Genomic DNA, 15,165 nt, shown 5'->3' on the forward strand with positions numbered 1-15,165 from the left:
CAAAACTCAAGTGAAGGTGTATAAGCAAGTAGTGTGGAGCAAATTATATTAAAAACAGATACTAACATTTTTAACAGAAGACAAAGAACAAATTCTTTTATCATATAAAATTTTTTAACATATTCTTTGATTTACACTGATATAGCTAGCATCAGGATTTAATCCAATGGACTGACTTATCCATAATTCCATAATTCATGTTTCCTTCATTCCATTCTCCTCTCAGTGCCTGTTTTGGCAAGATATACATGTTTCTGCATCTCTGCCAATTGCATTGTGTCTTTTCTTCAGCCAATAGCAAATCCAAGGTTTCTACACTTCTGGGAGTAAAGAGAGTAATTCAGCTAAGCTTTTGTTCCAGCTCTACATGAATTGTGTGAGTGAAACACTCAGATGCCAGGGAAAAAAATTTCAAATTTTTATCAATTTGGAAGAATCTAAAACTGCTCTATGTTGAGGACCTCTGGCTGTGTCAGTTCAAGTGCTGGTTTTAACCTGTTTCTGAATTTGAAAGCAATAAAAGGGGAAGAAAATCAAAGCTGCATTACCAGAGCTTTCTACTTTCATACTAATTCACAGTAAAGCAACATGGTTTCTTCTGGATTATAGACTATTGTGGGAGAACAGCAGCAGCATAATACATGTTGAATGAATAAAGAAAGATGCTGTTTTCACTTGTGAACACACACAAAAGTAATTTATTTTTATATTGTATAAAATTATATAAACAAAAACCTTGGAAAAAATACAAACCCATTGATTTTTTCCCACAGTTAAGTCACCTTATACCACATTGGCTATTCATGAAAATGTGCAACAGACACTCCTTTCAAAGCCTTTTTGCTAATAAATGACAGTGCGTTATGCAATGGTCTTAGTATAAGTGAAAATCAGCATCACTTGAATCAAAACTTGCGTTTGGTAGGTGCAACCAAAGTAGTGAGTCAATGGAGGAAGAAAGATATGTAGGCCTATCCCCACTGAGTTTTGAACTGGCTATTTTAGAGGAGAGGTGCCATGCTGGACCTTGTTCTCACCAACGAGGACAGACTGGTAGGGGATGTGAAGGTCAAGGGCAGCCTTGGCTGCAGTGACCATGAAATGGTGGAGTTCAAGATCCGCAGGGCAGCAAGGAGGGTGCACAGCAAGCTCACTACCCTGGACTTCAGCAGAGCAGACTTTGGCCTCTTCAGGAATCTGCATGGTAGAATACCATGGGACAAAGCCCTGGAAGGAAGAGGGGCCCAGGACAGCTGGCTAATATTCAAGGGTCACCTCCTCCAAGCTCAGGAGCGATGCATCCCAACAAAGAGGAAGTCGAGCAAAAACACCAAGAGGCCCCCATGGATGAACAAGGAGCTCCTGGGCAAAGTCAAACAAAAAAAAAGGAAGCCTACAGAGGCTGGAAGCAAGGACAGGTAGCCTGGGAAAAATACAGAGAAACTGTCTGAGCAGCCAGGGAGCAGGTTAGGAAAGCCAAAGCCCTGACAGAATTGAATCAGGCCAGGGATGTCAAGGGCAACAAGAAAAGCTTCTATAGGTATGGCAGGGATAAAAGGAAGACTAGGGAAAATGTGGGCCCTCTCTGGAAGGAAACAGGAGACCTGGTTACCCAGGATATGGAGAAGGCTGAGGTACTCAACGACTTCTTTGCCTCAGTCTTCACCAGCAAGTGCTCGAGCCACACTGCCCAGGTCACAGAAGGCAAAGGCAGGGACTGGGAGAATGCAGAACCGCCCACTGTAGGAGAAGATCAGGTATGAGACCATCTAAGGAACCTGAAGGTGCACAAGTTCATGGGACTTGATGAGATGCATCTGCAGGTCCTGAGTGAACTGGCGGATGAAGTTGCAAAGGCACTCTCCATCGTATTTGAGAAGTCCTGGCAGTCCGGCAAAGTTCCCACCAACCGGAAGAGGGGGAACATAACCCCCATTTTTAAAAAGGGTGAAAAAGGAAGACCCAGGGAACTACAGGCCAGTCAGTCTCACCACTGTGCCTGGCATTGGCAAGATCATGGAGAAGACCCTCCTGGAGACTATGCTAAGGCACATGGAAAATAAGGAGGTGATTGGTGACAGCCAACATGGCTTCACTAAGGGCAAATCATGCCTGACAAACTTGGTGGCCTTCTATGATGGGGTTACAGCATTGGTGGACAAGGGAAGAGCAACAGACATCATCTACCTGGACTTGTGCAAGGCATTTGACGCTGTCCCACACAACATCCTTGTCTCTAAATTGGAGAGACATGGATTCGATGGATGGACCACTCGGTGGATAAGGAATTGGCTGGATGGTTGCCCTCAAAGCGTTGTGGTCAATGGCTCAATGTCCAACTGGAGATCAGTGAGGAGTGGCGTTCCTCAGCGTTCGGTACCAGGACCGGCACTGTTTAACATCTTGACAGGCTGGAGAGGTGGGTCCATGCAAACTGCATGAAGTTCAACAAGGCCAAGTGCAAGGTCCTGCACATGGGCCAGGGCAATCCCAAGCACGACTATAGGCTGGGCGAGGAATGGATTGAAAGCAGCCCCAAGAGGAAGGACTTGGGGGTGTTCATTGATGAAAAGCTCAACATGAGCCAGCAGTGTGTGCTTGCAGCCCAGAAAGCCAACCGTGTCCTGGGCTGCATCAAAAGAGGTGTGACCAGCAGGTCAAGGGAGGTGATTCTGTCCCTCTACTCTTCTCACATGAGACCCCTGCTCTGGGGTCCTCAGTACAAGAAAGACATCAGTATATCCTGAGCTAATAAGAAAAACTCATTAATTTACCACTGGAGAGGTCCGTAGGGTGAAGATAAATAAGAACCAGCAATACCTCGTCTTCGAGAGCAGCCTTCTGCCTGCCTCAAAAGAATCCAAAATAAAAGCCCTTAGTTATTAATACCTGTGACAGTGGACTTCCAAAACAAAATGTGCTTGAGACAGTAAGAAAGACTCCTCCATTAATCTAAGCAGATAACCACAAGTAATCAAATGCATTTGAGAAGTTACCATTCCTTGGTTCTGAATGAATGAGCTCTCACCCAAGACAGGGTGTCTGATCATTCCTGGGGTAACTTCTCATTGCTTTGCAATGTAATTCATGTGCTTAAACCACCAGTGGAAGGTTCTCTAGTATATGAGAAAAGCAAATTTTGAATCACTGCAGGATCTTCCAAGGAGGGCATAGAGACTGTGAGTGTGGATCACTTCTGTCATGAGGCGTGCTTAACTCGAAGGGTGTTGAGTCAGAGAAGCAGTGCTGATGTGGCCATGAGAAAAGATGAGAAAAAACTTTTCAGCAAATGTTGGTCACAGAAGTGCTTGGAGACATTAGAGAAATTATCTCCCATTGCTCACATCCTGCCATGGCCAGGGCAACCTGACTTTGTATACTCTGTATAAGTAAACAGGACTACATCACAGCTGTCTGGATCTGTCATCAAAATGTCCTCCTGAATGAAATGCCGTGAATTATGCTAGTCACTTTGATCAAAAAGGGGTAAAACATGGTCAGTTCTGGAAGGATTAATTTATCGATTTTCCCAGGTATATAATTAAATGTTACCCAGACTTTACAAATTTATAAGACTGGAGATAAATGAAAAACTTTTTTTTTTTTTTTTTTTTTTAAAAAAAAAAGCCCCACTCTAAAAAACCTACAAGCACAGGGTAACAACAGAAGCCTTCAAGGTGCAAGTGCAGATTGATACTAAAGGTGCCAGGACTCTAAGCACAAAGCACACATGATCAGTTATTAGTTGCTGTGGATTAGGTTAAACCCTGTAGGTTGACTTAAACCTGTTTTAGGGATAACAAAGAGAACAACAAGCCTCCAACATAAGTAAAATATGCTATATATAGCAAATTCAGCAAAACATGGAATTACAAACCAATGAGGAAAGAGCAAGTAATCAGACTGCATTAGAAAACCTATAAAAATTACTCCAGACAGAGTAAGGAGGAAGATGCCCTCCAGCATCAGTCATACTCCTCCTGGAGAAGATGAGGTGGAAAACTATGACACTAACATCATATTCCTCCCTTCCTTCTTGGAGCAGACCGGTGCCATTGACCCTAGGACGCAGAGGGGCCGGGCAGGAGGAGGACAGCCCCAGAGAGCGGGGTGGGTGCTGAGCAGCAGTACCCTTCCTGGGGGTGAGCTGTAACAACCACACAATCTGGACTATCGGTGTTAGCACGACAATAACTGGACTGATAGTCATTCTTTTATTGGACTGTTAACATTTTTATTAGACTAATAATAAATTATTGGCTGTGCATATAAGCTGCGTTTCTTTAGCCCCTGGAAATTGTACTGATCATTTAGTCTGGTACCCTGGCCTGGAGGTCTGCCAGTTAAAATTCAGTACAGGCACCGATGGAGGACATGGAGAGCCCTTCTGAGGGCCCTGTGGCATCTTTGTGAACAGCCCCTTGTAGGCCCAAGCCTGCAGTAATGACACAAGATAACAACTGATGTTACCCAGACTGTAATTTCTGATGCAGTGGGGTAGCCCTGGTGACTCGAACACAGTGACTGTGTAGGTGAGTGGAGAGCATCCCTGTACGTAGGTGGACAGAATTGTGTGATGAATGAAAGAGGAAAGAGTGCTGTGTTATGGGGAAATGCAAGATCCGAGGAAGGATAAGCTGGGGAAGAAACAAAAATGTGTGCAGGGTTGTTCTGCCTGGAGAAGGAGGATGGAGACATAAACGCTAAGGGCTTGGACTGCTGTTGGGCTGCCCAGGTGGTGTTCCCCAGGAAGCTGGAAAGGAGGAGCTGATAGAAACTGGCTTTCACGATGTGTGAAAACACTTTTCCCAGAGGAACTAAAGGATTGCTCTGCAGCTCAGAGAAGCTGTTTATAACATGCTGCCGATGCTCTGTGAGACGTGCCCTGGGGCATAACGCGACGGCGTCCATGGCTATGCCAGGCTGAGACACCTGTGGGGTGGTAGAGGTCTCTGTAGGGCAGAGGGAGAGAGACACAGCGTAACCCGTGCTACCTGCAAGGAGCAGCTCCTGGGACAGCCCAGTTTTATCACAGAAGGAACGGTTTGTTTTGTTCCCATGTTCAGCGGGAGGGAACATGCACATGTGCTTATGTGAAGTACAGATGGTCTGGGACTAGGATCCAGGAGCAAGCGTTGGAGCTAAGATTTGGCAGCGTAGATTCACCCCATGATAAAAATGGAGTTGTAATGTGAAATGCCAGTGAGAGCTTATTAAAGGGAATTGAAAAATACCTATATAGTGCGGGCTTAAGAAGCAGCTTTCTTACCATGGTTGCAAGTGATTATAATGCGTTGTAAGGGAACACAGCATGCAGACAGAGAAGTAGCAGTAACAGCAGTGTTCTGCTGAAAATGTGGTCCAGTATGTATTCTGAAAGTTAATCTGTTGTATTTATTAATTATTCTTCTAAATTGTCAAAAGATTGCCATGATATCAACCACAGACAAGGGACAGAAAATCTTTATTTGCTAGTCCCAGCTAGAGCAGTAAAGAACTGCACTCCAGGCGCGGGTGTAAAATACTTGCCTCAGCAATGATTTTAAAATTGTTAGTTCATCCGAAAGACAGCTTTGAATTGGAAACATGAATAGTGAACATCATTTGCATAGAACACGATACTTGTCCATTAATATTGAACTCCCTACATCCCAACGGTTCCCAGAAGTGATGATACTACTTGGGTGAGGTTGTGGCTGGACAGTGAACCAGTGAGAAGAAACTTTACTCCTGTGCTTGGCAGTTTTGATCATGAGCTTTAGCTTCCCCAGGTCCAAGTCCGAATCAGTAAAATTATGGTCTCTATAATATATTAAGATGTCTAATAACATGCTGCAAAAATTATGTTATAGTAATACTCTGAATGAAGTGGCAAAAAATGTTCGGGGGGGAGGGAACAATTTGAGGGTAAGGCAGACGCCACAGCACTGCAGAAGGACTGGCTGAAGGACATGGGCAAGACTCAGCACCTGATGTTTTAGGTTCAAATCAGTCCTTCAGCCCTTGAGTCAGGCAAACTGAACATTAAGCCGCTTACTAAGCATGGCCCGGAAAGTTCTATCTGCCTTGCATGAACAAGCCCAATATTTTTATTTCCTGGTAAGAGCAGATACAACTGACCATAAATATTTTCATGCCTTTTGCATTTGACAGCTCCTCATAGCTGGTAAAGAATAGGCTGCTGATTAGCTATGGTGCCTTTTCTTAAGCTGCTTTTTGACTGTGAGCAAATTGTTCTTTCTATTTGTGCAGTAATGCCCCAGACATATTTCCTCGAATCCAAACATGTGGGTGTTTTGCAAAGGTTAATGGAAATTAAATTAAAGCTGAATAATACTGATTATAATGCAAGAGTGTGCAGGCAAGGCTAATTAATACAACTGGCAGCACAGCTCAGTCCTGACCTGTGACACCACTCTTTTTCCTTCTCCTTCAACCCTATTTTTTTCCTCAGCAGCCACCCACAGCAATTTAAAACTGCTCGTTCCAAACAGTCTATTAAGCTTGGTAGGGACAAATTTACAGAGGTATCCCACTTCTCTCACTCAGGACCTAAATGATGTTCAATCCTCCTGAAAGAAAAGAAAAGATACTACATTCTCCCTTCTTCCTTCTTGCTTATGAACATCCTAATTCTACCATTAAGATTAGAGTATTTCCTACATCTTAGTGTTTGAGTTTTTCTGTGCCAGGAGCTATTGCAAATAAACTTGGCTTTTATCTTGTTAAAGTGGCATATGTTAACAAATATCTTTTCTGATGAATCAGCTCACTTTTTGTCCTAGATTAATGATCCAGCTTTGCCCTTAGTTTACTCCTGGACTGGAGAATGGCTTTTAACTCTGGATAATATGCACAGGCTACCTGAAAAAAATAATCTGAAAATCAGGCAGGAGGACTTGAAAACCCCGGGATGATAATGGGACAGAACAAGAGATCTTGTACCTTTGCATCTTAGAGCACCACATCTTACTTCTTTCTGGTACCTGTTCCACATCCTTCACTGAGAAAATGTGGAAAGGAGGCACCTGGGAAGGCACTAGTGCAATGGGGGATGCTTGGCCTGAGGACACCGAAGATTTAGTTTTGAAACATCACAGCATACGAAGTTCTTCAAAATATGAGGCCAAATTTGCCTCACTGTGGAATGAAAAGGTACTGTGGACGCAGTGCTGTCGAACACATAGCACCTCATAAGCTTTAATTTCAGAAATGCCACCTCGGCACATATTCCTCAGAGCCATGAGAGGAACAGAGTCCATTAAACCCCAACTGCTTTGGGGCTTCCCTTGCAACGAGCTCTCCCCCTCCGTCACTCCCTGCAGCACCAAGGGCTCTGCTTGCAAGGCATAGTCTGACCCCAGAATTCAAAGCATCCCCATGGGCTCTTACACCCCTGACTGCTGGACTATGGCTTCCTCATGTCCCCAAATCCTTTTGCTTTTTGGCACATCCGAAAGCTGTTCCTTTGTACTATTCTTCCTTTTCCACAGGAAACAAACCAGTTGCTGTGTCAGCAACTTGGCCAGGAATCAAAGAGAACAAGCTACTTGTCAGACAACACCGGAGGCATAGGCAATTAGGAGGGGGATGATATTTCAGCAAGAGTAACCCTTTCTGGCACTAAGGAAAATTATCTTAAAACTTAGTGTAACTTTGAAAAACAGAAAAGTGCTATCTGTAAAATTTATGAGTTTACTTCTATGGCACAGGTTAAACAACACAGCAGCTACTTTATCCACCCTGTGCTTTCCAGTTCAGGCAGGAGCAAGGATATTTTATTAGCTTTGTATTCTAGTTGCCTCATACATTTACAACACCTGCACCGAATAAACAGGGAGAATAAACCGTATCTCTGTTCTCGCCCCCCTCACTGATTCTCTTGCTGGACGTGAATCAGGCTGCTGGCTGCTAATCTGTTGCCACCGGAGTCCTGGAGACCTCGAATCTTTTCAAGAGGCAGTTAACAGCTTTGCTGCTAGCACGGGCTGGGCAATTTCTCTGGCAGGAGCTTTGCGCTGTTTTCTTCAGCATTGTACTTGGCTGCCATTCTTTCCACACTGCTGGATATATTTCTGCACTAGGTACTGACTAGAATTTGTCATTATTTCATTATTTTTTTAAGTGTCACAGAAAACTCTAAACACCATAGACATATTGCCTTTAATAAAACTCAAATGCACAGCCCTCACTAAAGTAATGTCGATATTGGTATGTCACTGGGGCGCATATAAAAAAGAGCTTTTTACACCTGCCGTGTATAGCGGGGAGGCCCCCAAGCAGGATTCTCTTCTTGCTGTCTCTTGTGGTACTTTTTAATCCTCCTCTCACATTTGGCTGCCTTTGCAGCAGCCACTCATTGGATGCTCAGTTTACCACATTACAAAAAGGTCTCAAAACCACCAGAAATTATTAATATCTTGTGCAAGAAGAAGAGTATATGGCTATATCGGACATATCAGAAATGCTCAATATCTCCTGCATGAAGAAAAGGATATAGCTATATCCTGAAGCCTAACTGGGATTGACTCTATGCATTCTCCTACTTGGTTTTCCACAGTAGCATTTTTGATAATGCCTTTCTGATGACTATAGCATGTCCTGTAGCCATTCCTATGTGAGCACTGAAGTGTTTCCCAAGATTCAGAAATAAATGTCTTTTTTTGCAAGTTTGAATATATATCTTATTTATCTATTGTCGTGCCATACAAATTTTCTCCAAGATTTCAAAACATTCCTCACCAGCAAAACACTCCTACATGGGTAACATACAGAATCATCCTTCTCCGTATCTCTTTTTTTTTTTTTTTTTTTTTTGCTGTGGATCATACTCACTTTCCATGTCTCGTCTCAGAGAACATTCTGTGCCCCTTGGGACAAGGACTGTCTCATTCTGTGTTCTTACACAGTAATCTCAATAATGAATCTTCTGGGTGCAAACTGGTAAAAATGACAAGAGAGGAAGGACAAAGAGCTATCATTACCACCAAAGGAGAAGTGGAGATTTCATGAGCATGTCATGCCTAAGAGCATTTCAACCCGTTTCCCCACAGTCATTATATCTGGATGAGCCCTGAGTAGTACAAGACTAATACCATATGTCAAATGCCTTTTTTATCCACAGGTTACCTTAGGGAAGACCTCCTTGGAGAACAAGAGGTTCTAGAAAATTGAGTAGAACTGGAGTTTCTGTGGGTTGTGATAGAACAACACATGAAATGAAAAATCCCTTGTCCATACACCACATGGCAGGTATCTGTCTCCTGTGATCTTAACAAACTTTCCTAAACGATCTGTCAAATACATATTGATCCTCAAAGTTTTTTATTTTCTAGCATTAAACTTTCCAACTTCCTCTTAAGTCCATTTCTTCTTGTCTTCTTCCCAGTCAACGTAAAGGAAGACCAGAAGCATGGTTCCATCAGTGCTCTCTCGCCCTGAGCAGGCATGCTTCCTCAGGCTCTCTGGGGGGACTGTGCCTCCGAGGCTGCCAGTTGCTTTTGCTGGTCTCTTCCTGACTTCCTTAAAGTGGGGTGCCAGAAATAGCCAAGTGCTTCAGCAGGGACCTGCCCGAGGCTGCGTAATGGGGAAGGATTACCTCAGTGTGTACCGACTTTCCCATTTGTAGAGGCAACTCTGAGTTGGCTCTGTAATTCTCAGTTCTTGGTCTCCTCTCTCTCCCCCAATAATACAACCTCTCACTAGAGAAAATGTCTCAGATTCTGAGTATCTTCCACTTTAGCCATGACAGCAACTACAAACTCTCCCATTCCTAATTAGAGAGCTAAAATTCCTCTCATTTTGACCTCCTAAGTCCTCTTTGGCACATACAGCAATTTCTTATAGGTAATATATGTATTTTGGCTTCTTTGATGTGACCATACAATCCATGAGCTACAGCCTGAGGACATCAGATACAGAGATATTCTGATTCCATGAAGAGAGGAGGTGGGAACCATTCATTATGCCTTCACAGTCTTTGGTCTTAGCTCTTAAAGATAAATCAGCCACAAACACAGGAATGTAAAATGCATGGAGTAATTAACAGACACTTTAAAATTTTTCTTTATTTTCATTTTCAAGGTCAATCTTCAATAATTTGCAGAGAAAATGAGAGTACAAAAATGTTCCTGTTAGTCTAGTTTGAATTTAGATAGATTATTCATTATTTCCAAGTAAAACTAAGCCTGTTTTTTCAAACACCATTTCTGTGCACAAATTACATAGCTCATTCTTTTCATAAGGCAGGTAAAACAGATTTCAGTTCAAACATTAAAACATTTTACACTTGGGTGTCAGAATTAAAAACACGAGTAAAAGGTTTGCAAAAAACCATGCCTGAACTGCAGAACAGAAGTACACACTAAAGACATTACAATGTACGCATGCAGAGACATGCACTTATGAATATATATGTATCTGAACATACTAGGAAGATAAAAAATACCTGTTTTCTGTTTTGTATGTGATCTCAGTCATTTAGCTAACAAGAATGCGTGTTTAACTGAGTCCTCATCTATTGCTTATACAATAATTATACTTTCCTATTTTTTCAGTACAAGATAACTTCTGTCACACAGAACTTGTATCTTGTAAACTTGTGTCTTCCGGTCAATGTCCTACAGTAATGGTGAAATGATGAATGACATTAAGGAAGCATAAGGGACAAGATGAAGGAATACTGAAAGATAAAACGGCACTGAGTCTTTGAGAAGATGACTTTGCCTAATGATGTCTATTGGTAACTGTAAATTCTCTCTCTTCTTTATCCAACGTCCACTTTCTTTTGAGTGATTCCATTTCTCACATAGTGGAAGAAAATGTATATAGACATCAGAGGAAAATCCTACCTATACATTGTATTGGAATTATGGAAACATAACAAAGTAAGTTTGTTTCTGTTTAAAACACAAACTCAGGTAAATCATAAAAACTCACCAGAAGTTGGCAAATCATTCCATCAGAAAGCATCTTGTTTCAGGGTAGCTGTAGAAATCCTCACATGCAGCCAAGGGACATCGAACAAATTAAGTGGCATAATATCTTTTTGGGGAAAATTACATTTCAAAAATCCCGTTATATAAGAAGACAGAGATGTCTGCAGGTCCTTTATCTAAAAGTCTAGGTCTTCTAACGTGGTTATTTTATTTCCTGTATTTGCGTCGTTTATATTTGAAAGATGCTACTTGAGGAACAGACCCGGTAAATAAGAATCTTTGCTCCTAAGAAGGCCACTTGGAGTGAAAATGTCCAGGTGATTCTTTGAGCTTGCTTCTTCCACTAAAGCAGGAAACAGGAATCTATTTTTAGGACTTTAAACTGTCTTAAGCAGTATAGACTAGATTCTGTCACCCTTAATTATAGAAAGTGGAATATTATTTTATAAACAAATTGGTTGTTCCTACGGGTGGTTGTCTCTAGTAGAAGGAAAGTAAAGAAAACATAAACATAACCCTACTTATGTACAGAGGCAGGATCCACATCTCCACAACATGCTCTTAGTTTTATTAAGGTCATCGGAAGCTTACACATCAAGAACTAAGAAGCCACCAGAGACATAATGTAATTTCTTTTCAGTTACCACCTGATGAATAAGAACAGTAATGTGTTACATGAGAAAGGTTTATAAAGTTGCTTGTAACTAGACACAGTTTATATCACAGAACTTGGCTCCAGTCTTTGAATGCCCTAAAGTTAAGTTTCAGGATATAAACAGGTTTATGGGATCTTGAAGTGACTCAGGAAAGTCACCATGAGCAGACAGAGGGGCCGTCCAGAGCTGTCAGCCTTCACCACTCCGCAGCTGCCACCCTGGTGCGGGATGTGGTCAACATAAGCAAGGTCTGTAGCATTGCCCAGATCATCGTGTACCAAGGCCATCTCCTGCTAACCATCCTGTCACATCTCACGCTTTGAATACGAGGCTCAAAAACTGCCTCCCTGCTGACTGCTGACATGCAGCTAGGGCTGTTTCTCATACCGACGTGCCATGCAGCACTGCAGGCTTGCTTCTGTGGTGTGACCCAAGCCATCAGATGCACCTGGTCAGCACATCATTACAAAACAGTTTCTTAGCTAGTAAATCACCTCACCGTCAGGACTCCTTTATTCTTGCATCTACTCACCCTAATGTGGTGACCACCCAAGGCAACTATCTGTGAAACAGCTTCTTACACAATGAACCTTCCCTTTTGCCTTCCTTCAAAATCCCGTCTACCCTTTCATGCACCAGCATCATTAATTGCTTTCTGTGACTTTCCTGTACCATATGGGTTTATGCCGCACTCTCTCTGCCAGTAAATCCTTTGAAACAGAAGTGGGTTTCAAGTCTGGCACAGATCTGAAATGGTTCATCTTCCGCTCTACACAAATAACGCAGAATCCTGAACTTGTGCTTTCAATTAGGTCAGTACACCGCCACCAACAATGGCCATCCATTTCTAAATTAATACTGCTGAGCTGCTGCAGCCACTGTTTATTGTTAGAGTGAGTCAAGCCCCTTCCCGTCCTATGATGGTGCCAGCAAGTTGGCAGAATGCCACAAGGTGGAAGGACATACGCAGGCTGCCGTTGCCTTACCCATACAACACTGTTTTCAGTATTTTGTAGTTCTTCTCGTAAATGTGCAGCACAAGATCACTTACCAGATAACACGCTGGCCTGCAGAAAGTTTAGCACAAGTTCTTTGCCCCTTTTTAGGACATTAAAAATCACTATTTCTTATACGTATGATATTGTATGCAAAAATCTCGCACTGACTCTGGATTTCAGTTTGCCTTTCTGCCAGAATAATTAATAAACAATTCCTTATTGCATAGACTTGTACTCCAAGGAAATTATTAAGTACTTGCACACCTAGCAGCAAGTTATTAAAATGATCCTAATATGGAATAAATTAGGGTTCAGTCCCATGATACTATTTATACTTATTTGCCTACGTGCAAAAAGGACTTCTTACAGTTCATACATGGATTTTCTTCCCAACGCCATCTGTTTGCTATGAACAACTTTTGAACAGTTATTTTAAATGGCCCTCTAAATATAGTCATATATGTCTGATGGGGAAAGCAAATAAGTTTACCTCTTTGATAAATATACAAACTCACGAAGAAAATATATTATTCCTTCTCTATTAAGAAGTAATATGTTGAATTAATTCCTGGTCTTTACTACACCAAACATTTATATTCCTTTTAGCTGTATATTTATGATAAACACAGAGTACTATGATACAGGATGCTTACAACGCAATTAAATAAGTTCTGCACAGCAAATCAACTATATCTGATCAAATAAAGTTAATTTCTGGAGTTGTCATTGGAATATGGTTTTAAGAATTATGGTTATTTTCATGTAATGTTAATGATCACTTTTTTCCAAGTCAGTTTGGGCCTCAACATAATTAAAGGGGCACATATAAAATAACCAAGTAGCCAGAACCCTGCCTTACAGCTAAGACTAGGAACTTCAAGTAAGGCTGATCAATATGAAAGTTACCATTTTTAAGACCTAAATTCCCTCAATACAGACAATAAATTTAAACTAAATTAAAATATTAATATATAAAAAGGTTACTATATGACTTAACTATATATAACCAATATATATTGTTTAAGAGAGATTTAGTGGAAGTCACCTATGTGTCTCTTTCTGAGATCTCTGGGTTTGAGTTTTATGAAAGTGAGCGCTTTAAATGAACTCCGCGGGTTTGAATGCACACGCTCAAACCCCCGTGTGACTAAAATTGCAGATTCATTTGTTCATTTCCTTTTTTTCATTTTAAATTTCAATGAACTGTACCTCTTATCACCCAGCCTCATCCTAACAGCCATGCAGAACAGGACATACACAAGTAGATAACATAGGCCTTAGTAAAAACCAAATGGCATGAATTTTGGCGTATGTCTGCGCAGCGCCACTGCTCTATACAAATGACATCTGAACATCCTACAGTGTCTGCAGCTGGTTTCTACAAGACTTGTTTCTGAAGGCACTCAGCAGCAGCTGCCTGCTGTGTTCAACGTGGGACATCTGGAGATCTTCGTATCTTCAGCAACTGATGACATTTAAAGTGCAGCGAAGCATTGTTAGGTCCATCCTCACCTGCGCTTTCCTTCGTTAATTGACACAATTCTTTGTTTTCCTTCTGTCACTCTGTCTGATGCTTTTTGTAACGCTAATGGTGACTTCTTTTGTGGACGTTTTCTGTGTGTCCCATTTACTCTGTGAAAGTTTTAAACAGTACAGTGAGTTCCACGCCGACAACACAAAGAGTCATTGACGATTACCTCCTAATTTATGAAAGCAGTTCTACTTAATAAACAGAAAGACTCTAGCATTCTTCACATAGTGCTGTGATGTGGAGCAACTTTCTCATTCAGCATGGACACAAGCTTTTATAACTGCTATAAAGGCTGTGGACGTCAGTAGACTTTGGATCAACCCTCTGGGCTATAATTATCATCTCTGCAAGTGTGTATTCTAAAGGTGGAGCAAATAAATCTGGTTTCAGTCTAGAAGTGGAAATTAGAGGTTCCGTTTGATGTCACTTGGAGTTGAGTGTGACTAGTCTGAGACAGAATTTCATTTTATGTTTTTTAAGTGAAAATGTAGTTTCAAAATAACAGTTCTGCCTGCATGTAAGACCCAAGTACCATTTATACCTGTCAGAGCTTCATCAGATTATTTCCAAATATTCAGAAAAGTCAGTCTGTCTGAGGCACGCGAGTGCATCCCTAATTTAAATTTATCCTTCGCTGTCGCCTAGTCTGTCTGCTTGTTGCCATAAGCAACGCACTATACTGCGCAGTAAACTGGGTAGGTCTACCAAAGGGCATGCAGAACCGGGCTGATGATAGAGACACAGAGCTGAGTTAGGGGGGTTTGATTATTGCATTTCCAGTGTTACACGAGACAATTCATAAGGGTAAAGAATACCAGGTAAATTAGGCATCATTTACACTGAATGATGCCAGGTGGAATAATGCCTGGTAAACTTCCACTGACATGAGTGGAAGGTACATATTCATCTGAGAGCAAAACATGGTGTTTATTTGCTGCTGTGTATGACTTCACATTTCTGCAGCCCAAATACACCTGGTCCTTTGCTATCTACCCCCCGTGCTCCTGTTCACACAAGGCCTCTCCAAAGACTATACATATCAT

General features: G+C 41.7%; 1 protein-coding gene across 3 annotated transcripts in view; it reads right to left on the reverse strand.

Moving 5' to 3' along the window:
* Nucleotides 1-3,185: 3,185 nt before the first annotated feature.
* The window catches only part of BAALC (BAALC binder of MAP3K1 and KLF4), a 34,063-nt gene continuing 22,083 nt past the window's right edge, over nucleotides 3,186-15,165 (reverse strand). The window contains exons 3-4 of one of the 3 annotated variants that reach the window (XR_012833739.1): nucleotides 8,836-8,940; nucleotides 3,186-3,246 (exon numbers count right to left, since the gene is read on the reverse strand). Coding sequence is in view for 2 of the 3 variants with exons in the window: in XM_075743561.1 (XP_075599676.1) it covers nucleotides 14,119-14,223 (105 nt within the window). In the remaining variant the exon portion in view is untranslated. Of the gene's footprint in view, nucleotides 3,247-6,600; nucleotides 8,941-10,050; nucleotides 14,224-15,165 lie in introns of those variants that run through there. The other 2 variants (XM_075743563.1, XM_075743561.1) reach the window with 2 other exon arrangements.

The sequence above is a fragment of the Balearica regulorum genome, chromosome 2 (assembly GCF_011004875.1).
Source record: "Balearica regulorum gibbericeps isolate bBalReg1 chromosome 2, bBalReg1.pri, whole genome shotgun sequence".
Lineage (NCBI taxonomy): Eukaryota > Metazoa > Chordata > Aves > Gruiformes > Gruidae > Balearica > Balearica regulorum.